The 25,217-nt window shown below is 41.5% G+C and overlaps 1 protein-coding gene across 4 annotated transcripts in view; it reads left to right on the top strand.

Annotated features, from left to right (window-relative positions):
* The first annotated feature begins 5,698 nt into the window (after positions 1-5,698).
* Positions 5,699-25,217, top strand: part of mvb12bb (multivesicular body subunit 12Bb) — a 41,420-nt gene continuing 21,901 nt past the window's right edge. For 2 of the 4 annotated variants that reach the window (XM_015972151.3, XM_015972150.3), the window contains exons 1-6: positions 5,699-5,838; positions 6,995-7,096; positions 16,109-16,204; positions 18,011-18,101; positions 19,138-19,267; positions 19,341-19,451. In XM_015972151.3, the coding sequence (XP_015827637.3) occupies positions 7,004-7,096; positions 16,109-16,204; positions 18,011-18,101; positions 19,138-19,267; positions 19,341-19,451 (521 nt within the window). In that variant the 5' untranslated portion in view covers positions 5,699-5,838; positions 6,995-7,003. The remainder of the gene's footprint in view (positions 5,839-6,994; positions 7,097-16,108; positions 16,205-18,010; positions 18,102-19,137; positions 19,268-19,340; positions 19,452-25,217) is intronic. The other 2 variants (XM_015972153.3, XM_015972152.3) reach the window with 1 other exon arrangement.

Here is a 25,217-nt window from a genome sequence, read left to right as displayed (position 1 = left end):
TTACACTTAGTGTTTTGGTGGTTTTATCTTCTTCAGGAATAATGGCATGAAACATTTCGGTGTTAAAACCTCTTCTGCTTCTGTTTCACTATTTTTCTGCACAAGTGATCATTTTGCAGCACCCTGTGAATTTTGGTTTATAATGATAATAACCCTCTGTGTTGACAGTAGTCATGCGCCATAGGCGGGACATCTGACTGGTAAAGGGTTAATGGATGTGCAACAGCTGACTCTGATGCATGCATAAATTGTACTGTTTAATAAGAACTTTGCTTCAGGTGAGGTTTTTGTGAAAACATAACTAGTGTGCAGAAAACAAAAGCAGCCAGCTGTAATTCATGGCTGCAGATTACAGGGAGGCAAAAGAGAGGCAGCTCTGTGTGATGTAAGATGCGTCAGAGGCAATAAAAGACACACAGAAATAAACTAAGGCGGCTACGAGGAGAGTCTCCTACTTTGTCAATTAGCCCCGGCAATTCATTTCTATTGTTCCAGCAACAAACATGCCATTCCGGGCTGGGGGAGGGGAGGAATGTGGGGTGAGGATGGGGAGTTAACAAACAGCATTACAGCCTATTACAGATTCAGTGTCATTGATTATTTATACCCTTATAAAATGCCCGGCTCCCCAGTGGACTGGGCTTTCTTGGCTAGCTGTGATAAAATGTTCCCTGTAAATCACCACGCGGAGGCAAACAACACAAAAACAGGAGAGTTAAGTGACAAAGTCCTGGGTGTGTAATAGATCTGAAGATCACTATTCAGAGATGAAAAAATAAAAAGTTTCCTAGGGTATGCAACAAAATAAATTCGGTGTAGATCTCATCCTTCATGGAGATGCGTTCACATCATCATTTAATAAGTTACGTTGGGAGCAGATGGGCTTTGATCTCATAAGGAAGTCAGCACTTTTTTATTTTCCTGTTGTAGGTGTCTGCACCAGAGCAGGACCTTCTCCAGCCAGTCCCCTCATCATGAAAATACCCCCCTCAGATATTAATGACCGCCCTTGTGGAGGCGACCACCTCAGCACAAACCCCTCCTGGGACGTTGCCACGCTTTCCAAAGCCTTGGCCCTGATGACACCACTCTGGCATCCTGGTGCATTCAGGAACTCCCCAAATAACTAATACCAGCCGCTTAGTCAACTAAAACACCCATGTAGCAATTTGACACAATGACCTCTAAATAATTATTAGTGGGAAGATGTATTGCTGTTGATAAAATATTTCCTTTATCGTACAGGTGAAAGGTCCAAATGCCAGATGTTCACTCGCAGCATGAGGAAAAATATGCAAGAAGCGTCTTATCCTCTGGATCACAACAAAGGAAACGGCAGCAGTGTTTCAAAGTGAGTCCGTATTGGATACACTTCCCAGAGCATGGAGCGGATGAGAGAGGGGACAACATCTTGTATCATCTATCTTCCTTAAATGCTGAAGCCGTGACAAAGTGGATGGAGAAATTATGATAAATGATAAAACACATTTAGTCAATAGCTGTTTTTTACAGCATCCTCATGTTTTTTTCTTCTTCTAATTGTTTAGACAACAAAAGACTTGCATGCATTTCATTTGCACTTTGAAGACCAGACTGTCCTTAAATTGAAATGGACAGTGTAAATGTTAATATCAATATCTTCATTTAGGGGAGAGCTTGTGAAGGTGCTTGGTATATGAATGTACATCTTATTTAAACTGTAGAAGGACTGAGTGGTCGGGGTTCCTGCTCCCTGCTGAAGAGCCAACACCTTCAAAGCCTAGAATATGTCACAAAACCATGAGTGTGAACTCTAAATACCTCAGCACCTCTGAGACATAGCACCATGTCATTAAACAAACAAATGTTTGGTACAGATTGGTAATTATTCAAATAAATGCTTAAATCTGAACTTAAAACTTTTATTTGGGATTTTGTTGTGCTGATTTTGTGTTTTGTAGTTTTTCTTCAGGTAAAAAACAAACAAGTGGACATTGTAACAGCATCAGGAGAATTCTGGTTTACTCATAGTGTGTGCAGTTCTATGTCATTAGTGTATTATATACCCAACAATGATAGGTATTGTGGAATACAAAATCAGCCTTTACTGTTATGAACACGAACTACTGTCGGACAAACAGGAAATCTAAGAAAATACATGAAAAGAAAGATTCACATTATGAAGGTAAAATCATGGCAAACGAACGGAACAGCCTGTATTTGATATAGCACCTTCAGGGTTCTACATTCCCCACGGTGCTTTACAACACAACCAGTCATTCACATTCACACACTGGTGATGAGCTACAGTGTAGCCGCAGCTGCCCTGAGGTGCGCTGACAGAGGAGAGGCTGCTGAACACTGGCGCCACCGGTGCCTCCGACCACCATCAGCAAATCAACACATGTCCAAGACACGACTTCATATGTAAACCAAAAAGATGACAACATCCAGATCACTTTTGTGAATTTTAGTGCAACATTCACACACTGATAAGAAAAAGCCGGTGGTTTGTGGACTCATTCACAAAGGATAGCAGGAACCACAGGTGTGTGTGAGTTGATGATCCTATGGTCAGTGGCTCTGTTAGAGCACACAAGCAATAGCTAACAGGAAATAATAGAGGGAACTGATGATTAAGCAAGTCCATTGTGATTAATTTTCCATTTACTGTCCACACTAATAAAAAATCTATACAGATCATTATTATTGCATTCTTTAGGGATCAGCCAGTCAAGCAGTTAAAGAGATCATCTGGATCTATGAAGTCTGTGAAAAGATTCTCAGTTCGCCTGATGAGTTAGCTCTTTAACTGACTTGTGTAAATATATCAATTATAAGTATGGCTTGCATAAACTGTGTTGTAAATGTTGGGACTGGACTCGCTCAGGGAGATTTTGCAAGAGGCCCCATGGTGACACCACTCATAATAATAAAATGAGCCCCTTTTTCTATGTGGCGTTCAACTTTCTGCTGTGGAGAGTCCTCTATTGCCTCCCTCACTCAGGAGTTCATGTCTTAGTGACCAGTGATTCAGCAGCGCTGTGTAGCCTGTGGGCAAGAGGAGGTAATCCACTAAGTGAGATGTGTGTCAGTGTGAGCGGCCCTGGAGACGAAGAGCCTGACAGTAAGATGAGTGAAAAGCAACATGCAACACAACACCAACACCTACTCACTGTACAAAAAGCCTAAAGACGCCTCATAAAGCGTAACGTCTTGTTTCGTTGCACCAACGTTCACACAGCTGATGCCGCTAGAATCCAAAAATAATTTCAATGAGTTAAACAACCAGAGAAACGTCTAATTATGTGCTGAAGGATGACTGAGATGGGCTTAACGGTGACGAGGTGAGATGCCTGTTACAAACTGTTTCTCAGATGCCTTCAGTCACAGCCGCGGGATTCAGTCAGCAACAAGTAGCTGACGGGATCCAGTGGAGCCTGAAATCTGTGTGAGCTTGAGAGAATCTGCAGCTCGAGGACAGGGATGAGCGAGAAGTACAGGAGGATGATGATACAGGCCAAAAACTGTTTGCAGACTGGATATTGAACACCATCGTTGAGGTTACTATTTATCTCATGCCAGCCAAGTTGGCACGCACATCTGGCGCTGGGTACTTAGTGCAATTATTTATGATTTCCTCCAAGATTTAAAAGCTCTTCGCCCGGCCTTGTAATGCAGTAACTGATTGCACTGCTAATGTAATTAAGGGGAGATTATGATGTCCACGTGGCACACCAGATGGTGGCATTCACAGCAATGGGGGAAGGCACAACTGGCACACCACTGCACAAGGGCAGTGAGGTGCAGTCAGTCGGAGCAGTCCAGACTCCCCACCAGACGGAGGAAGGTATATGCATACATGTGTGTGTGTGTGTGTGTGTGTGGTCCGCTTACACAGATGCGAGCAGATCTATGTGTGTATATTTGATGGTAATTTGAGCGAGAAAGAGTGAGCTGATAGAAATGAGCAAATGTAAAATAGTCCCAAAGAAAATAACTTACAGTAGGTCTAGCTCTACGTGAGCACGCTCAGAGATGCACCACGCATAAATACAGAGTTTCATCTCAGACGGTCCCTGTGTGAAATCTTATGAAAAATCTCTCTTTTTAAAATTGGATGATTCATTTTCAACGGCAAATGTACTGAATTAGTTAATGAATCTGACAGTTCATACATTTTAGACTTGTGAGATTCAGCACCTTAATCAAGAAAACAGATGGCATAAATGGAAAATTAAATCACATTTGGAAAATGTTTCAGGGGATTTTTTTTTCCTTCCAGTCGAGGCGACAATGAGACTCAACCAAACTGACCTTTAATTAGAAAGAAGCATGACATTATGGAGCCTTGTGAGGCTGTATCCTATGGGGGCACACTGAGGGCTGGTTGGCTTCTAAAAGCTTGTTATTATAAGCTATTCAGGAGACACGGGATTTCTTTTTCTCTGTGTAGACAGAAAAAAGTGAGGGGGAGGAGGGGGTGGAAGGGCTGTGTATGAAATGAGACCTGCAGAATTCTACATGGCCCATAATAGGTTCATGTGGGTGACACTGGGCCACTAGATTTCCCAAGTTGAGATAGGGATATTATTACTCTTGGGGTGGCAACACAGAAATTTCCATCTTCAGTTCCTAGTATCAGCAAATTACAGTCTGCAGTAAATGACCTTTAGACAGAAAAATAAACCCCTTGGTGTTCTTTTTCCATCATTCACAAAGGCATCATTTACAGTCAAGGGGCTCGTCTGTCTTTAACCGATTACGGCTCATGACGGAAGCATTTTTAAGCTGTAGTAAGAGCTGTCAGCACACCAAAAGAAGAGTCTGTGAGGTCAAGACTAAATGGCATGCATTTAAAGTGAAACAAAAGGTGAAAGCAGGAATCACAGCTTTAATGAATCTTTTCAAAATACCAGCTGCAACGCGTGCACATCCCACAGCAGCTGCTCCTCAGCAGAAATCTTTCATTCATCTTAGCCACAACCTTCCTCAGGCGAGGCATTAAAACAGTGTAAAAGCTGATGATTTTCACAGTTAGTGTGTGAGTTGCTGATATCCAAACTTCCAATGAGCAGTTTCATCACATTCCATAATTAGAGCACTGCTTGGCAGGTGCACCTCTTCTCAGTGTGTGTGTGTGTGTGTGTGTGTGTTATCTTTTTTTCAGTAATGCCAGAAATTCAAAATTAGCACGCCTGTTTCTGTGTGTCATCAACACTTTGATAGGACAGCATGTGTTGGTAGAGCGGTGTGTGTATGTGTGTGTGTGTGTGTGTGTGTGTGTGTGTGTGTGTGCGTGTGTGTGCGTGTGTGTGTGTGTGTGTGTGTGTGTGTGTGTGTGTGTGTGTGTGTGTGTGTGTGTGTGTGTGTGTGTGTGTGTGTGTGTGTGTGGTGATGATGTGGGGTGTTACAACATGATGAAGTGAGATGATTGTGACAGGAAATCTTCCTGCAGCAGGTAGTTTTCTCTGCTAGAATCACCAACACCAGAAGAAGGTAGCAACAGTGCTAAATGAACTGAGCTGTTTAGAAGAAGGAGGATGTCTTTATTAATCACTTCCTGTCAGCTTCTCTTTTATAGACTAAAAAATAAACTCAAAATATGACCACGTTTTATTTTTGTTTTATCACAATCACAGAAAAGTACAAGAAATGGATGGACACATTATATTATTAATATTATTATTTGGGTTAGGGTTAGACAAAGACAAACACACGTGCAGTCTACATCGTGGTATTTACGTATGATTGGACTTTGGTTAATGATTATCCACCTGCGACAAAACAGACGTGTCCTCTGACTAAAGGGCAACGTTGGATTTTCTTGAAGAAACGAAGCAAGGCAGGTGTGCCCCTGTAAGTAAGCTAAACAATTCTACTTTTAAACAAAAGTGGGTTTTCATGTTTAGGGGAGTAAATGCCTGTTTACTCGTTCCTACCAGGATTCAAAATCTGTTTATTTGCATTTTACGTCATTCAAACGACACAAAGTCACGCTAGTAAAGTGTTTACCTTGTGTGCATCTATCTACATTGGTAAAAGTTTGTTAAACTGAACGACTGAGAGAAATATTTCCTTTATAGTAGCTGCTTTATGCTTTCATAAAATGTATTAAGTCAGTTTGACTGTTTAAAAGTATTGATGCGTCTATATTAGTTTCAACATTATCTGCTTGATCTAAGTTCACTGCAGACGTTGTTCCCTAATATACTAATAAACCATTATTGTCTTTTACTTAGGAGATTCAGATCTGAATAAATATTTGAAGTCCTTGAACTCAACATTTTGAGTATATTTCATTATGTTGGCTAAATTGCCATTCGGTTTCATTTGAATAAGTACAGCTCTGTAACATTTGTTAACCAGAGGGCTGATTCTAGAGTAGATCCTCTAATTGGATCAGCCTAATTGCAATAGATTTTGTAAATATAAAGATTGAATGCAGCAACTTTGTCACTTAGTACAAGAATGCTTTAAAGTTAATCTAATAAAGCTGCACAAGGGAACCTTTGCCAAGCCATTTAGTCAGTAAAAGGCTGGCATATCCATTAGGTCAAAATTCCCTTAGACAGGAATAGATAGCAATTGATTGGAACTTCCTTGAAAATATGTGATCACTCCCCCTAATCTGTGATTTGGTGAAGTCACTGGGTGCTCTCCACATGCTGTTTGGTCTCTGGCCTCACTTGTCATTTTGTTCTTGATTAGGCAGACACTTTTTCTTTTAGAGGCTAACAAGCTTCATCGAGAAGTCAATACTGCACCCATTTAAAGCAAGAAACGCCCTGTGCATTCTTCAAGTCCAGACCAGTTTATTTCGCTTTTTGTGCATTTATGTTTTTACAGTTCTAAATAATGAATGTTGCAACTTAAACAATGTGAAAGACACTCTTTGAAAAGAAAACACTTTATCTAACGAGAGCTCGGACTCAAACAGGTTGATTATGGCTGCCTGCACATGTTCTTCAGTGAAATGATGGAATTCTGATCACGTTTGTCTTCTTTTTGACAGATTTCCAACATGTCTGACGCAGTTAAGCAGCTGCCTACAGACCCCATCTCTGTAGTCGGTGTGGTCACTTCAATCAGCAAAATTCCAGATGGCTACTATGTTGTGAGTCCTTAGCTGTTTTTAAACATCTGCATTGGAGCTGAAATAGGTTTAGTTTGATTGTTACTGTATTCAAATGGAACTGCATGTGTTATAAACACTAAACCCTCATGTAAAGGCAGCAGAGCCATCAGGCAAAATATTTGCTTGCTTGCGGACAGTTGAATGTGCGGAGAAGTCAATGAACAGGGAAAAGTGAATGTTTCTGTGTGTAGAAAAGCTGTTGTCATTAGATTAGAACAGCTAAAAGATGATTTTTCTTTATCCGAGTTTTTTTTTCTGTCGATATGTCACATTTGTAGAATGGATGAACCGGGTTGTTGTTACTATTATTGCTTACACTCAGTAGAACCCCTTATGTCTATAGAGCTACTTCAGTTCTTCATGGTTTTGATTCAACAAGATGTTGGAAACTTTTCATCAGTATTGACATGATGGTGTCCCAAAGGTGATGGATTTGTCTGAGATCTGGTGGCTGCAGAGGCCGATGGAGTCTGTGTACTCATTGCTGTGTTCACTAAACCTTTTCTTGTGCTGCTTTGAAGTTCAAAATTCAGAAATTGTATTCTGCAGATAATGACCAGTTATTTGAGCTATTATTGTCTTTCTATCATCTAGAACTACTCCGCCCATTCTCCTCTGACCTCAACAAGACATTATGATCCAGAGAACTGCTGCTCACTTGAAATGTTCTCTTCTTCAGACCCATCATGACATTAGGGATGGTTATGGGAGAAAAATTCAGTTATGTCAGCAGGTTCTGAAAGACCCAAGCCAGCCTGTCTAGTACCAACAGCAATGTCATGTCTTTCTTCTCCATTCTGATGCAACAACAAGTTGTCTTCAACATATCTAGATGCCCTAAAACTTGAACTTCTGCCATCTGATAGATGTTTGGGTTAACAACCAATTGTATAGGTGCACCTAAAAAGGCAGGTGAGGTGAGTGTTAATTTATTAAAATATGTTTACATATTAAAACATCTTTAAAACAGCCTTTTAAAGTTGCAACATCACAGTGAGGTTATATATATATATATATATATATATATATATATATATATATATATATATATATATATATATATATATATATATATATACTGTATATATTTAGCCCAGTTTAGATTCTTAAATATTTGGCTGATATTCACAGCAGGAGAGTTTGAGACCAGTGTTGGTCCTACAGTGGGTGGGTGTGTAGTAACTTAGCAAACACTACAGACTAAAATCAACTGCTTTCACTCATGGGCACTCACCACTCAGAAGGGAAATCTTGTGAGTTAAAATGTGACTTCAAAGTACACAACCATGGCTGAGAAAAAATTTCACCCTGCTTTCCGATTGGCTACACGTCACGTTCAACAGGCAGAAGATTTGTTTGTCGCCGAATGAACAACCAACATAATCCAACATGTTTCAAAGCCCAGATTTATTATAGAAGCTGCCCGTGACTTCCTTCCTCAACTAAGAGTGCTCTTAACGCACCACAAAAGGTGAGATTATCTGATAAGATTATCTTTAGAGCCATTATGATAAGGGTGTGCAGCCTGGCCTGCTAGACTTGTCCTCTGTTTAGTTCTATACAGAGAACTTGTCTGGTTACTCAGAGGCAGAGAGGCACATGAGGGGCGGGTTCAACCAGCTCAAAAACAACCAATCGGTAAAATAGCGGAAATGCTAACTGTAGTTTTTTTTAGTTGTAGTCAAAAGTGGCGTCTGGCGACTGCGCAAACATCTTTCTTTAGAAGAAAGACTTTTAGTGATTCATCTTGTTGTGGTTTTAAAAATACGTCCAAGTCACTCCGAACAGAGGAAAGAGCCACCGCGAACTCCACTTCAGACGCCGTCTTCGTTGTTTATGAGAAACTGAGCATTGCGGTATGTGATGTACGCTGCTCAGCACTGATTGGTTTGGTTAGAATTCTCATGGAGTGGGGTTATTTGAATGGGATAGTTCCCAGACCCAATGCTTCCCATAAGGAAGCATGGGGCTGGCTGGCCAGGCTAAATCATGTGCATCCTTAAAGCTACAATCCAGAGTATGTTTTATTTGATGGCACTATCTAGTGGATGAAAAATTTATCACACTTAAAGCTGTGCCCATCACTTTCGTATTTACGACCGAAAGCAACGCCCTCTCGTTCATGACTGTGCTCCTCTAGCTGGCAAGCAGAGCCAAAACATATTGTTTTAATGTTATTATTCTCAAGTTGTGTTAATTATTCATATCTTACTTTTCCTCAAGAAAGTTTGCCAACTCTGCATTAGTCTAGGTACTCCCAAAAATGCTTGCACACTCTGATTGACTGCTGTATGTGAGCGGATGTCTAACTCTATTGGTGAATGCTGCACAGCAGTCAGTTCAAATTACATGGGGCTCTAAGGGACAGGGGACGGGCTTAGCAAAATGACATACTGCCTACATTATATTACGGTACAGGGTATGAGTCTAACTTTTATGGATTTCTAAAAAAAGCGTCTATAAATCCTGAAACTCTTGATTGTAGCTTCAAGATCTGGAAAGAGCAGGTCAGAAATCAGCATGATCATCCCTCCGTGTGAACTGAACTTTACAGGGATGCACAAAATATTAAAGAGTTGACTTACTATCAGTATTGCTAAGGATCGTATTTGTATTTAATTCATATTTGTAACATTGTGTAGCTCGACTACACAGTGCTTTACAATAAGAATAAAACACTAAACGACAAAGGATGAAAAGATCATCTGACAAAACTCTTCTTAAGAAGTTTTTGCAAGTTGCCAAGCAACCAAAGAGTTCAGGGAGACTGATGGTTGCAAGCAAAAGGGCTGCATCAGTCACAGTAATTAATTACTGAAGTGTAAACTATGCTTTTATTTTGTCACGGTCTGGGTTTTTTCCTCCTGCCATTTGCTATGTGGTTTTGAGTCTCCTTCTCCAGGTGGGCATGACTGGAGGTGGCCACGCTGCAGATCATCAGCTCATCAGCCGGCCAGGGAGTATTTAAGCAGCTGAGAGACGCCATCACTTCGCTGGATGATTAATCTACCTGGACAAACCCTCCACTCCCATCTCTGACTGGCAGAATTCTGGAGAACTTCTACACCCTCTCGTCTCTCAGTCCCTCCCTGGCCAATTCCACCTCCAGTTGCCCACTGATACTCACCTGGATTTGCACCATCTTCACGCTCAGCTCCCTCCACCTCCAACTCTGGATCCCTGCTCCTAGAAAGCTTCATCGACCCAGATCGGACCAACTTCCCCCCTCAAGCCATTTCCTCTCTCAGACTGTATGTTCTCAAAAGATCACTAAAATCCCCTGTTGCCCTTTTCGAGCTGGATCTACCCTCCATCTGTCTAACAGATTCCCGCACCCGACCCCTGTTGAAGATCTCAGCCACCTTTCAGCTGCTCCCTTGGTTTCTCCATTAATAAATTATAGTTTAAAACTTTCACCTTAGTCTGCAAACTGATTCTGTATGTCGTGGGTTAGACACTTACCTCACAACATGACATATTTTCTGCTGCAAATTTCTACAGTTCATATTAAATTGGACCTCAGTCGCCCTAATGAACTGGCATCATCTGCAGAACCGCTCCCGTTTATTTCTGCATTTATGATTTGCATTGTTTTATATCTAGTTTTAGTAATTTAGGTGAAAAGTTTAAAAATAAGTCCTGTATTGTTTATATCATTTCAACAAAAGGAAAGGTTTGAGAGAGTTGTGTTCTTTGTTCCTTGGTGTTGGTGGCTCATGTGATGGTTGAGAGCAGTTTCACTGTGAAACACCCAATCAGGATGTTGGCAGCCTTCCATGATGTTCGTTTTTTATTCTTAGAGCTGTTAGATGACTTATTTATGCTGTGTGCTGTGATAGGTTGGAGGATTCCCTTTATTGTTTGCCACAAGTTTAGTTGACACACCAGAGGCAAGGGTTTAATGATGTTTGGCTGATGATTGTTTCATTTAACTTTGTCCCTTTTAGTTGAACTCTTCACTATTAACACGACTGAGCTGGGATGTAAAGTGCGTGGGGTTGGTTCTGTTGATGAGAACCTTTAGTTACCGCAAGTGAGCTGAAGAGGGTTTAAAAAGGATAGCATAAGTTAAACAAAGCCCCAAATGAGCTCAGGGGCAGATTTCCTTCTTCCTCCTTCTCTCTCTTCCTATTCGTTCCACTTTTGTTTGCACCGTATGCCCCCAGACCCTCCCTCCTCTTCCAGTTCCTGTCTCTTCCTGCTCCACCCTACACACCCAGCTTCAACATCTCTGGCAGATGATGGTGGAAGGAATCACGATGGAGCCACAGGCAGGAAAACTTTGTGCAGATCAGACAATGGCGGCACCCCCCCCCCCCTACTCCCACCCCCCCACCCCCCCGCCGCCCGAATTACATTACAATATTACTGATTTTAAAATGTAAGGCATTACACTGCTTTTGCCTTACTTTAAGTTACTTTCACCAATACATCTTCAATTTGAATCTGGTAATCTGATGCTCAGTGAGCTCATGACATATATGTGGAAGGTGATGTGGTGTCTGAGCTAGGATCGCTGTTAAAAGCAGTCAGATATAATAACAGTACTTTAAAATAGTTGTTTATTAAATAAAAGCAACAACAATATGTACTCTCAGCACGCTGCCATCTTATATTAACTGATCAGGGAGTGAGGTAGTGGGGACTCCAAGCCTATATTTGCATTGGTCCCCAAATGCCTTGATACGGCCCTGGACATGGGACTGACTTCTGGGGTGATCTGATTCTATCACATGTATAAATATTAAATGCTTATATATTATTGCTTTTCACTGGTAAAAAATGTGTATTGGGGATAAATCTACCTACTTTTTGTCTTTTCAAACAGTTTTGTTTTTTTGGTTTTATGTGAATAACTTCCTGCCCTTTCTCTCTCTAACCTTCCTGCATGCTGCATGTTTTCTCCGTCTTCCAGAAAAACTGTTTCCTAGATTTCCTACTTTCTAACTAATCAGCCAAAGGGATCTATCGAACTAGCAGCAATGACTTGAAATCACCGGGGCACAGATTATGAACTCACCTGAAAAGTACATGAAGTACCAGAGAATATGAGCTGATATAAACGATCGCAAACGAATTATTTTGTTTTGGTGGAGCGATTTTGTGAATATAACAGCGGTCGTGCGCAGGACGCAGCTGGAGTATTTGAGCCATTACCGCTGCATCCTCTCTGTTCATAGAATGCCCGCAAAGCGGAGTCCATAAATGACGTAATATCTTTTTTTCAGGCTTCCCGCAATTTGAGTTTTTGGAAACCCACATCTTGATTCTGGGTTTAAAAATGCATTGTAATTCCCGCGTTACTAACAATTGTATCGAGTAAATATTACCATTTTCTTTCCCTGTAATGCCTTACATTACCACATTACAGCAAAAAGCAATGCATTACAGAAGTTAATTACTTTTGTACCGTGTTACTCCCAACACTGCCGCCCATACACACACTACTTCACCCTCTGCTTCCCCAGAGTACGTATGCATTTCAGCTGATGTGCAAATATTGTCTGCTGGAGGATGAGATGCTAACTGTTTGAAATTTGTAAGTAAAAGTCAAAGCTGAGTTTAGACAAAGGGAAAAATCCAGTCAATATAACACCATGTGAGTATATAATCTCCCAACATGCTCTTTAACCTACAGTAATCACAAGCATTTCATTTTAGTAGCTGAAGCTGCTTTAAGGGGTATAGGTGGCCGATCACATCACTCTTTCAGTCATGCTAAGTTGTATATTGTTTCATTTTTCCATTTATGCTGAAAAAGCTTGAATTTCCTCCCTGATCCTGCTGCTCACCAGATTTCCCACACTTTTTTACATCGCAGATCAAAGGGCAGATTACCTCTTTTGCTCTCTGATGGGTTGCACTTACTTGAACTTGAGCAGCTTGTTTCAACACAAGAGTACGGGCTCAGATCAAACACAGTTCCTGAGGGATCCGGGGCTTTTCGTTGAAGCTCCAGCAGCCACCCAACATCAAACAGCAAAGGCAGACTCTCTCTCACTCTTGCTCGGTTCAAGGGTTATGTTGGTGGTGAGCCAGCGTGCTGCTTCCTCTCGTTTACATCTGTATCAAAGTGACACCTTGATCAAACACTTAGCCTAACACTTTTAATGCACGTCGACAAGAATTACACGCACCCAAACCGGTAAGCAAACAATTCTCAATACTTGGTGATTATTTTGACTTCAGAGCTCTGTAAGTGCAGCTTTAGTCCCCACAAAGCTATCCACAGGAGAAGGCTGTTACAAAATAAAATATTTTTTTATTAACGCTTGTCTGTGGGTGTATGCAGTTATGACACATTTTGAAATTGACACATCAAGTATTTTTCTACGAAATCTGTAGGAATATACTAGCCTGGCAAGCCATCCTATATGTGTGAATAACAGCTGTGATTGGCCCAATAGAGAGCTGTGACTGGACTGCGACAGAGCTGTTGCCATCTTAGATTTGCTCAGTTGCAATAACTTCCTGCCAACCTGACTGTGATTGGCCCACCAAACCAACAAAGTGCTGTGATTGGTCCACCAAACCACTAAAGTGTTGGTTGGCCCACCAAATCAACAGAGTGCTGTGATTGGACTGCTATGGGTCCATTGCCATCTTAGTTTAGCTCAGTCACACTATATCCCGCCCACTGGACCGATTGAGTGCTGTGATTGGACCGCTATGGGGCAGTCCACCATATGTCATGGAAGAAGCAGGGAATAAGACAAAAATATGTTGCTTGTCTAAATAAACATGCTGTGATTAGCCAACCACAATAGTGGCCAGGGCTGCAGATGTTCCAGTGGTGCCCGATAGAAATGATTTGTCTCCAGCAAATGACGGTCTAGATTCCACACTAGGATTATACTGCAAAAACAGTTTTTTTATAGTTCAAATGTATCAGAGCCATTAAAGAATGATGGAGGTATCATTTTTACAAGGCTTTGATGTGAGATGTCTGTATTTTACATTTAGTTTTGATTGTTGGCCTCTGCTGTACCTGGTGAGGTCACCGTAATGCAAAAAATGTAAAATACTTTGAATCAATCATTTCAGTGGAAACCCTTGCTCCTATTTCAGTCCAAGGGTAAGAATTGAAACTTTTATTTTTATTTTTTTTACTTGTCAAGTTCTACTTTAAAGGCACTGTTTGTTCCCCTCTTGTCGCATCCCTTCTTCTACCTGGCTTCACTCTCCAGAGATTTTTGATTGCACGCCCTTCTATCTTTGCATTCACAGCTGGGCCTTTTTTGTGCTTCACAGCACCTTGCTGGCACTGTCTGTCTCCAGAGATACTTCATACAATAGCAATATTAATCATCCCCTTAAGACATGTTTCGCAGGTGGGCTTTCAGATCACTGCGTGTGGCAGTGGAATCTGTCTTTGCATTTTAAATCAAATCAAATGACATATCTCGGTATCAGAGCTATGATGTCTCTTATCACACATGTGACACTTTTCTTATTGAAGTCTGTTTAATGATCAAGCCGTACAAGAGCAAACTCAAACGTGTCAGAGAAGAGTCAGCGGAACTTTATTCCTGCTTTTGTGTGTGTGTGTGTGTGTGTGTGTGTGTGTGTGTGTGTGTGTGTGTGTGTGTGTGTGTGTGTGTGTGTGTGTGTGTGTGTGTGTGTGTGTGTGTGTGTGTGTGTGTGTGTGTGTGTGTGTGTTGCGGCTCAGCAGTTGGTGTTTCACATTCAAGCTGCGTCGCCTCCCTGCTGCCGACGGCTGTGGCAGGATGAAGCCTGAGGTGCCTCCTTGGAGGACTGTGCCCTCGTTACTCCTCAGCTTGACTTTGGGTTTCACAAAGCGAGCCCTTTGTTTACGCTGACAGGATGTGCTGGCTACTGACCTGGAAAAAGTGGCCAAGACGGGTTGTCTTGTAAGGAAGAGGGAGGCTGGTGATGTATAGTCTCCTTCTGGGACCTTTCATGGAACTGCTGTTGGAGACACCCTACAATCCGTCTCCCTGCTCGTCTTCTCCTTATTCTCTTTCCTCTCATCCAGCTATCTGTCTCTGTTCCCTACGCTAGCCTGCGCTCTCATCCCATCTAGTCAGTGGTGGTTTTGCATGAATCTCCCCTTGCCATGTTTCCCCTACCTAGTCATTGGGGTCATTCATCATTATTGTCAAGGGGGTAATGTGTGTGGGTGGGTGCAGAGATCTATGACTTCTTCATTTGAATGAACCTCATTAGATTGACTCTTCTTTGTAAAGGATCCCTTTAGAAAACACCTCTGGCAGTTATTTAGGTGACTCTCACATGATAGCCAATGGAACATGACGTTTCAGCCAAGCATGCTCGCTGGAACGATTGAAGAGTCTCTGTGATGCACTCTGCAGCTTATATTTAGCTTTATCATTCTGCCTTACATTTACATAGAAACGTTGTCTAGAACCTCGAGGTTAACTTATGGTAAACAAATGCTGTCAATGAAATTCACCTTACTGATTTATGCTGACTCTTCATTTATGGCAGTAAATGGGTTTCGTGCTGTGGTCTTCACTTTCAAGGCTTCGGATTTAGCATAGCTTTAATTTCCTTTCATTTGTTTTTCAAAGATTTGCTTCTTTAAATAATACAAAAAAAACTAATGAGGGTGCATGAGCAAGATTCTCGGTTTACCTGCTCATTATAACCACGGCAGATTTTCCTAAATAAAGACACATTCAACATTTATTCACCCTAAACGCGATCCCAGCTTTCCCACTGAAGTGAACCGAAGTTTGGTTTCCTTATTAAAGCAGATTCTTGTCAGAGCATCTTTAATCAGCCTGGTCCCAAGGGATGATATTTTTAGCCACCTTTTTGGAGGCTAAGACTTTACCCACGCAGAGCACTAATGAGATGGAGCACGAGTGTAGGCAAGCGTTAATTAAGGCTAGTATGCAAAGGAAGAGGCAAAAGCAGCACGCCCATGGCATACATACATTAACTTCATCCTGCATGTTTTTCCCTTCGTCTTGTTTTATTTTTTTCTCTCTTCTTTTTTCTACATAGGTTGCACAAACAACAGATGGCTCTGAAGCCGACCTGTGGAAGGACGGCTTATTCAAATCCAAGGTCACTCGCTACCTCTGCTTCTCCAGGAAAGCTGTAAGCGTGTAAACTTCTCTCTTTCCAAATGCCTCATCTGCAGCACCTTCTCAGTGCGCTGGTGGATATTGGCTCACCTCACTGCTACCAGAATATCTTACTGCACTTTGCACTTTGATCAGTGGAAGTCCCGCTTAAAAAAACCCAGTGCAGGCAATGCAGTTTTGAAGTTTTACATATAATAGATTTGCATGCATATTCCAAAGGAATAATGCTACAGAGGGGTATTTTCTCTCTTTATGCCCTCCTGAGGATCATATTTATGTTTATTCATGAAATAACAATGAGCTGTATTTTAACCATTCCAATTTATTCAATCAACACCATCCCTGTGGAGAAAATTACCAACCAGTGATTCTTGAAAGATGATGCACGTATAAGTTTTAAATATGAATATTCTTTTTTGTGGCAGATATTGCTCCACAAAAACAATTTCAGTGTGGTTTGGCCACAAATATATAGAATTCCCAATATGAGCCGCCATGACTCCTGTGTGTCTAAAATGATCTTTGCATTACATTTCTCATAAAGCGGTTGGGTCATTTTTGGACTCTTCGCCTGTCTGCAGCCTGCGGTTGATGTGTTTCTGCCTGGCTGTCAGCTTCTCCGAGGCCATAAATACACCTGCTTACATCTCCAGACGTATCAACCTGTCCAGCCTCAGCTCATACAGCTTACTATTGGCCGTCTATTAGTTAAGAATCTCTGGATTGCAGGTGAATGCAGACAGCATTGTAAACAAAAACAGATTTTTTTTTGTTATTACTTTGGATCAGCTCAATTTTAGGACTTAATCAAGTCATTTGTTTTTTTATTTTCAGGATATCCTCTAATAGCCAGGCAGCTTGGCTGCAGCTGCCTCCTGCCTGAGCACAATTTGGCCCCCAGTTTAGTAGATAGCATACAAATAGCCTCTCCCTAGTTCCTGTGTATTATCTTAAAATGTCTGTCCACGTTGTTTTAAAGACTTTGACACAAATAAAACATGACAGAACTATCAACAAAGGCTATTTTGTCTGCCAGTCAATGCTACTGCCACTGCAATTGTCCATGACAAAAAGAGATTCTGTAAAATTAGCTGAAGGAGGGGTGAATAGTTTGTGATTTATCATACTCTAGGTTGAAGGTGGATAGCCTCTTTTGTCAGGTCGTGATAGGAAAGAAATCTCTGCAGAAAAAGGTGAAAACAATAAAAAAAACCAAGGCTTCATGCATTGTAATAACATTCATCCATATTCCTCCTTATGTCAGAATAAAACTATGAATAAAAAAATGTCTCTAATGGTGATGACAGTCAGGCATCAGTAGCGGTGTAATCCAGGCTTTTCGGACGCGTGGAGTCACGCCTGGCTCACCCCACTCCCCACTGCCGCTGTGTGTTATTGCAATTTATTATGGCAAAAAATGAAAATGTAATGGGAGCCAGGGAAGAGTCATGCTTGAAAATGTCAACTACACACTCCCTGATTATTTTTAACTAGTCCAATCCTGTTGATCAGACTGCCTCCTCTGTCTCCCATCATCGCACAGCTCATCGCCAAAAGGTTGAAAATGATTACAAGTTTGCTCGTCTCATTCGAGAGGGGGAAAAAAGTGCTTTTTTACCGAGTAATTACTGGAGTTGTTTTGCCAGCCACTCTCCTTAGATTCATCCTGAGCTTTTAGTTTATCAGTGACCCTGTTATTATCTAGACTCCTCCCAAACCGAAGAGCTTTTACTGTCTCTCTGTTCTTGTAGAAGTTACATTTGCACACACGTTGTGTTTTTCACGGTTCTGCTGCATTTCTTGTGTTTTTGTTTCTAAGAGCCCTGAAGTTGTTGTGGATATGAAGGTGATGGACATCAAGGACCCGCTGCCAGAATTATTCACACCTGTGCAAGAAACCATAGACAAAAGTAAATAAAGAGTCGATACGATGCAGAGACCCACTCCCCTCCTCCCCGTGTCTTTTCCACTCTCCGGCCAGCTTCTGCGGAGGTCCTTAGGGGCAACTTTGCTTGAGATAGTAAATGTTTTATGGGTGCAGGTTAGCTTAATTTATGGCGGACTGTGAGTATAAAATAAACATTTTGCCCTGGAGGTGCAAGAGAAAGGAATCATGAGTCATTGTTTATCTCAGCTGGAGCTGGGCTTTTCTTTATGAGGGGCTTATTTATTTATGTATTTATTTGGGGAGAGGACCAGTAGATGGGGGTTATCTAATATTAATGAAATGCATTCCCCAATGCTTTAGTGCTTTTTGAGTGCTACGTACCCCCCACCCCTCACTATCCATGCCTTGGAAATGTAATAATATTTTGGTGTGGAGAGTGAGGACAGCTTGTTTATTATTTTTATTATCATTGCATTTACACAGCACTTCCTAGTGTTGCTGGGGAAATAAATGAGCACGGCGCAGATGCAATATAAGAAAGCATAGCAATGCTTTTTTCTATTTCTAGCTAGAATGAAGAAAAGAGATTATGTTTTGTTTGGCGCCGTTGTAATTTAATGTTTTATTACTTTACGTGAATCCATGTTTAATGTATACGCGTGACATTATGTATGAAATTCTATCCAGAATATCGAGTTTAAATCCCTCTTGTGCATTAAAGCTTATGGAGGATTCACTTGCGTCTGTCATTTTACCTACTAAAATGATAAAAATGATAATAACGTATGTGAGGTTTGTGGCTTCCCAGCGTCCGGTCAATTCCCTCTGAGCTCGGAACGTCACCCAGAAACATAGTTTGAGCTCATTTCTTATTCAAAGACGAGTAATGACTAAAAGGCAAAGCGTAAGTGGGGATTTGTAAATACGTATGTGTTTCTCTCAGGTATTGAATGTGTCTGTGTCTAGATTTTCTTCATCCGAATCTCGGAGGACACAGGACTGAATATGCACTAGTTCCTTTCTGACACGCTCTCGTGTACATGTGCTTTACCCATCAGAGGAAGCTGCCATGAGGAAGAAGAGGCTCTGTGTGAAAATGAGCCCTCGCGAGGCTGTCGTGACAGCTCTATGTGACATCCAGATCACTGCCAAGTCCAAGTACCACCTCGTTAACTACACCTGTGCAGGGTGAGCTGAGTGAGATCTGTACGTTTGGGTCTAACATTTAGCTCACTAAGGAGAAACGTTAACGTCCACACAGTGAGATAAACAACATGGGGATATGGTATCGGATGGGAGACGTTCCTCAGCATCAGACGTCTCTGCAGACCGAGGTTGTGCCTCAAACTGACACGGCACTCCTCACAGCAAGGTAACGCCACAAATCCTGCTCCAACTCGGAGCTTAACTTTTCCTGGGTTTTATTTCCTGCTCTGTGTTCTCCTGAGCCTTCGTTACACCTCTCCACCACATGTACGGAGATGAAGACACAGGCAATTGATCACTCCTGGGCGATTTGCCACCAAGGCTGTAGCTGGACAACGAGGCAGCGAGGGTGAAGTGGGGAGACAGGCTAACTAGACAGGGTGCCCTGAACACGCACGCGAGTTCAATGAGGGCTAAGCTCCTGCTATTTGTGGCGCGTCCCAGGAGGCGGAGGCAGGTTGCTCCTCCGACACAGTGACAGGAGTGTTGTACTGTGCAGACTCAGAGGAGGGGACGTGGCCTTGAGAGTTAGTGACAGCTGTAGAGGAAGGGAGGAGAGCCCTCTGAGCTCTCCGCCATGCTGGAACAAGTTCATCTCCTCCTCAGCTCACGCCGCTGCAGCTTCCTCCACCTCAGAGCCAACAGAGCAGACCTTTGTTCTGTGTCCAGATCAAACAGCTCAATTATTCATTTCAGCAAAGAGCTCGGGATTTCCACAGCAAATTGTAAATAAACAATTGAGACTCCTTCGGTGGGGTGTTATTCTGCAGAGGGAGGCTTGGCACAGGGCTCGAGGTGTTTGCCAACTTGAAGCAAGAGCTTTCAGTCATCCTGTGCTGGGCCAAGGTGAAGCACATAAAGCAGCACCAGGCCAGAGCGGCGGGTGCCAGGAGGAACATTCAAGACCAAGCTTTTGTCCACATGGTCATGCTGCAGGACAGAGAACAACTGTGGGTTTGACTGGATATCCAAACGGTTTTGTGAATCGGCCACATTCTGGTAGCTGATGGTCAATTTTCTTTGATGTGTTCAGGGTATGGTGAGAGCTCAGACCATCGCACGTCTTCACGAGTCTTTGCGGTAATCCTCTACTCTTTTGAAGCCCACTTTTAAGTTTGCGAGTCTCAGAGGTTGGAATAAATTGCACCTCGAAGCGACTCCGACCCCCCTCCCGATGCCTGCTGAGATCACAGGCTGCCGTTTTTGTATTAGCATTAAAATTCATTCCACAGTCAGAAAGTCTTCTTTTGAGGGTTTTTTTTCCATGCGTGCAGCGCTGACACATAAGGACGGGACCATGGGCAATTTATACCGTAGAGCTCTTTGACTGTTTATCTCTGTGTAGTAACAAACACTTCAGACAGCTGAACGCATAAACACTTCTGTAGTTTCTTTTAAAGATTGTTTGACGTGGTGATTTCTGAGCAGCCCTCAGATTCCTGAAGAGCAGCAGGGTTGTGTAACCGACTTGCTTCACACCACTGTACTTTTATTCATGTGCAGCAGGAGAGTAGTCTCCCCTCCACGCCTCCTTCAGGCTATCTATTACAACTTTATGGCCTTTGGAGAGTAGCACCTCTTAAATTTAAGTGCTCTTTACAGTCACTGGAAAATATGTTTTAAATACAGTCAATAATGTGTAAATTTTTAATGACCCTTATAATTTTGAAAGCACAGCGATCCTCCTCCCTCAAATCTCAAGTTGCCTCAGGCAGAGAGAGCCTGTTAGTGTTGTGTACAAACGTGAACCGCAAATCAGGATTTCAGCAGCACAGAGACGCTGAGGAGTGTTGCATCATTATGGGATGCACAAGGTTATTGCATCAAGGCAAATGTGTTTCACTCCGGTTGTTTTGTATTGTTTAGAAAGTTGCAAAAAGGTTTCATAAAACAAGTTTTTAGAAAGAGTCCAAAATGCAACTTGTCCTGAAAACTTTGTTTTCTACTGTTGGTGGTGATTTTGATTTTGATTTTTATTTGTTTACGTGTTTTATCTTGTAATTGATAATTGTTAAAATAAAAGCACAGTCAATGAGATTAGTTCAACAATGCAGTCGACACCACCCAACCTGTTGACAGAATATAAATTAACTGTAAACTAACTATGTTGATCTTGGCCCTCTTTCTCCCTACTCAAAACCAGTTGTCACCAGTTTGGGGGTGAAAATTGACGCTGGACTTAAATTTGATGCTCACATCAGCTCTGTGATCCGGTCCAGTTTCTTTCATCTGAGACGCCTTGCAAAAATCAAGCCTATGCTGTTGAGAGCCCAACCGGAGCGGGTACTCCATGCTTTTGTAATTTCTAGGCTTGATTACTGCAACTCTCTATATGCAGGGTTGTGTCAGTCATCACTGCGTCGCCTACAGGTTGTGCAGAACAGTGCAGCCAGGTTTCTGACTGGGACCAGGAAACGGGACCTCATCAGTCCGGTTCTGGCCTCTCTGCACTGGCTTCCAGTCTGTTATCGTTCACACTTCAAACTCCTCGTCTTTGTTTACAATTTCTTCCCGAGTAATGCTCCCCCCCTATCTAGCCACACTCCTGAACAGACATTCCCCATCACGCGCTCTGCGCTCCTCTGACCAAGGTCTGCTCTCTGTCCCTCGTTCTAGGTGTCGTACTCGCGGGGACCGGACTTTCTCAGTCCTAGCACCGTCACTCTGGAACCAGTTGCCACCCTCAGTTAGGCTGTCCCCATCTCTGCCAGCCTTTAAGAGTTGCCTAAAAACCCACCTCCTCCGCTTGGCGTTCCCTGAACATGTTTGAATTTGGCCCTCTTTTATGTTGATTTTATTTTGCTGTTTTCATTGGTCTCTTTATCCCTTGTTTCACCCATTTGTCTTCTACTTTAATGTTTTACCTTTTTTGCACTATTTGAATTGCTTTTATCATCCATTCATTCATCATGTTCTCACATTTCTCATGTACCACGTTCATCGCCTTGGACTTCCCGACAGGGTCACGGAAGACGCTTTATAAATAAAGCATTGATTGATTGATTAATTGATTGATTGATTTGTTGATTGGTTGATTGATTGATTGATTGATTGATTGATTGATTGATTGATTGATTGATTGATTGATTGATTGATTGATTGGACTTCAATAATTCATTACTGTAACAAATGACTGACTTTACATATTTCCTAGTCTAATATTTTATATTCATTGTTTGACAGATGAAATAAGTAAAAATTGTGGTATTTGATATATCATTTTTGTAAAATTACATTTAAATTGTGGATATATTTAAAAAATGTATTAATTTCTCAAATTTCAGGAATAAATCAAAGTGACTGAAATGATTGAATTGTAATCTGACACTTGGTATAGGTTTAACTGCATATGCATGTTGGTTGGGGTGGTTAAATGATTTAAGACATGAAGAAATTTTCTGCTAGCTGGCACAACACTGAAATAGTAAAATAGAATTTTACTTTGTGTGAATCAGAATTTCTTTCCTTCAAAATAAATGTCACATTAAACCATTAAATCATTCTAAAATCACATTAAACTATTCTAAAATCCTGTAATATTCTAGCCTGGCAAGCCAGACTAAATAAATGTATTATTTAGCCTGGCCACGCTCCATTGACGGCTCTCAGTTGTGGGGCGGGTTCTACCGTTGTCTTTCAAATCATCTCCGCATTCCACTGGACAATGAATGTGACATACTCTTGTTTCACTCTGTTGCATCATCCCACCCACCAGGCATATAGAGTGCCCTGATTGGCCCACAAAGCAGATAAAGCTCTGTGATTTGTTCACTAAGCAGATAGAGCACTATGATTTGCCCACCATTATGGACCAATCACAGCTCATTATGTGTTTGAAACCCCTCTAGAGAGCTGTGATTGGCTAGCTAGAGTCCTGGTAGGAGCTGCGGCGGTTCCAATGGAGCATGCCTAGACCATTCTTTGCAAAGCAAGAATTTGGTCTAGTTCACTAGGCTATTAATATTATGTAATCATAGAATAATCAGGATTCTATTCCTATAAAGCTGTATAGACTGTGTACAAGTTATGACATCACTGTGCCAGATTTGGGCCACACTCACTGAAGTTCTCCTCCTGACCTCTAGGTGTCACAACAGATGTAATTATACCACTATTGAGCAGAAATGGTACAAGACAATGTTGTGCAACACAGACATCATATATGCAGAAGCCTCGTGAACTGGAACTGCCTATTGGAGCTGCCGTAGTGGCTGTCCGCCATCTTGGATGCCTCCATTCATTCCAGTGTATTTCTTTCCTCTGAGGAGTTTACCAAACTAAAAACACATTTTATTATACATCTTCCCAAAAATCAGACATAGTATGGCACAATAGTTAAAATATAAATATAATTACATAAAAATAAATGAAAATATAAAATCTTAACAAGTAGGCTAGAAATGTTCCAGAAAAGTCCCATGTGATCTGTCTTCAGTAGTGTGCCAGTTGTTGCAACCATAGGCTGCACAAAAAACGGGCGCAGTTGCTCACTCTGCATTGACTCCAGTTTGGTTTGGAGAGGGAAGGACCCATCCAATATGGTGGCAATGCTGTTACACACTCCCGCGTCCAATGGGGTGTCTACATATATGCTATTGTTATGCAGGAAGTACTTTCTCTGCACATCAGTGTAAATTCACAACCTCAAGTCATCTGCTTTACTTTTCTGTTTTATGGTTTTCTAACATTTGAATAAATTTACCTTATTGCATTTTCTTTATTTTTTTACACCTCCTGCAGAAACAAACCAGCAGTCAGACTTTTCCTTGCTGCTCCGACTGTTTTACCATGAGCTGGTCAGAGCATGATGGTGTTCAAAAATCAGAATGTGCACATGAAGCACGTGACACACAAGCATAACTGGCACAGTAGTGTCAGTTTTAGGCCACGCCCACATTTACAACACCAGGCTTAAGCTGCATTACTACAACCTGAGTTAACTTAGACTTCAGCATCCACATTTGTAGCATGTGATGTTTGGTTTCATAGAGTGCTGATCAGTTTTAGTTAGACTGCAACAAAATAATCTGTCATTGTGTGAAAGAAGTCTTGATCTCAGTGTTTTATTTATCTGGCTTAATAATAATAATAATAAAATAATAATAAAATAATAATAATAATAATAATAATAATAATAAATAACATGTTGCTTCTACTACAAAAATATTTATTGTTCCTGATGTTTTTTTTTGTAGCTTTCATGTAAAAAATTGACAACATGGCCCAAAGCTGCAGCGTGGTTTCAGCTGGATGCACCATCACTAACCCTAACCCTAACCTTCAATGGAAGTCACAGACAAGTAGTCTTTAGCCAGCTCAGAACAGAGGCTTGTGTAGTTACTTCCTGTACAAATGCATTTAGATCTCATGTGTCTTTATCAAGTTTGTAATATTTGCTTCCCAGCTGCATCTTTTTTAGCTTGTTTCTGTCACGTCAGCCCGCATCAGCCACTCCCTGACATTATAATGTAAAAAAAGCCACCAACTCTGTCTGCCCAGTTGGCTTTTTGATGTATCCTGTAAAGTATCTCCCTTATTCCTCCCCCTGACCAGTGCTGCCATTTGTTCTCCTGATAAAACTGTCATCGCTGAAGCTGATATCTGACCTCCGCAGTGACTGCTGGCATAAATTAGCCTTGTCCTAATAATGCAATTTCTTTCGCTTCACTCAGAATCAAGGTTTTTGACATTTCTCTTAGAATAATAGGTTGTTGTAAACACAGGCTCTTTTTAAATCAAACCATACAGCGATAAAAATGTCAAAGCCAATATATTATATATATATATTAATTTTTTTGCATAGCTGGCTTTTCCACGTGAAGTCTAGTGTGTTATCAGTGTCAAAATTGGCATCCATATCAATACTTGGAGGATTGTAGTTGTCTACCTGTGACACTCCACGCATTGGTGGAGCTCTGCTGGAGTATTGTAT

The sequence above is a fragment of the Nothobranchius furzeri genome, chromosome 17, assembly GCF_043380555.1.
Source record: "Nothobranchius furzeri strain GRZ-AD chromosome 17, NfurGRZ-RIMD1, whole genome shotgun sequence".
Classification (NCBI taxonomy): domain Eukaryota; kingdom Metazoa; phylum Chordata; class Actinopteri; order Cyprinodontiformes; family Nothobranchiidae; genus Nothobranchius; species Nothobranchius furzeri.
Note: the sequence above shows the minus strand (reverse complement) of the source record. Positions and strands in the feature narration are given on the sequence as shown.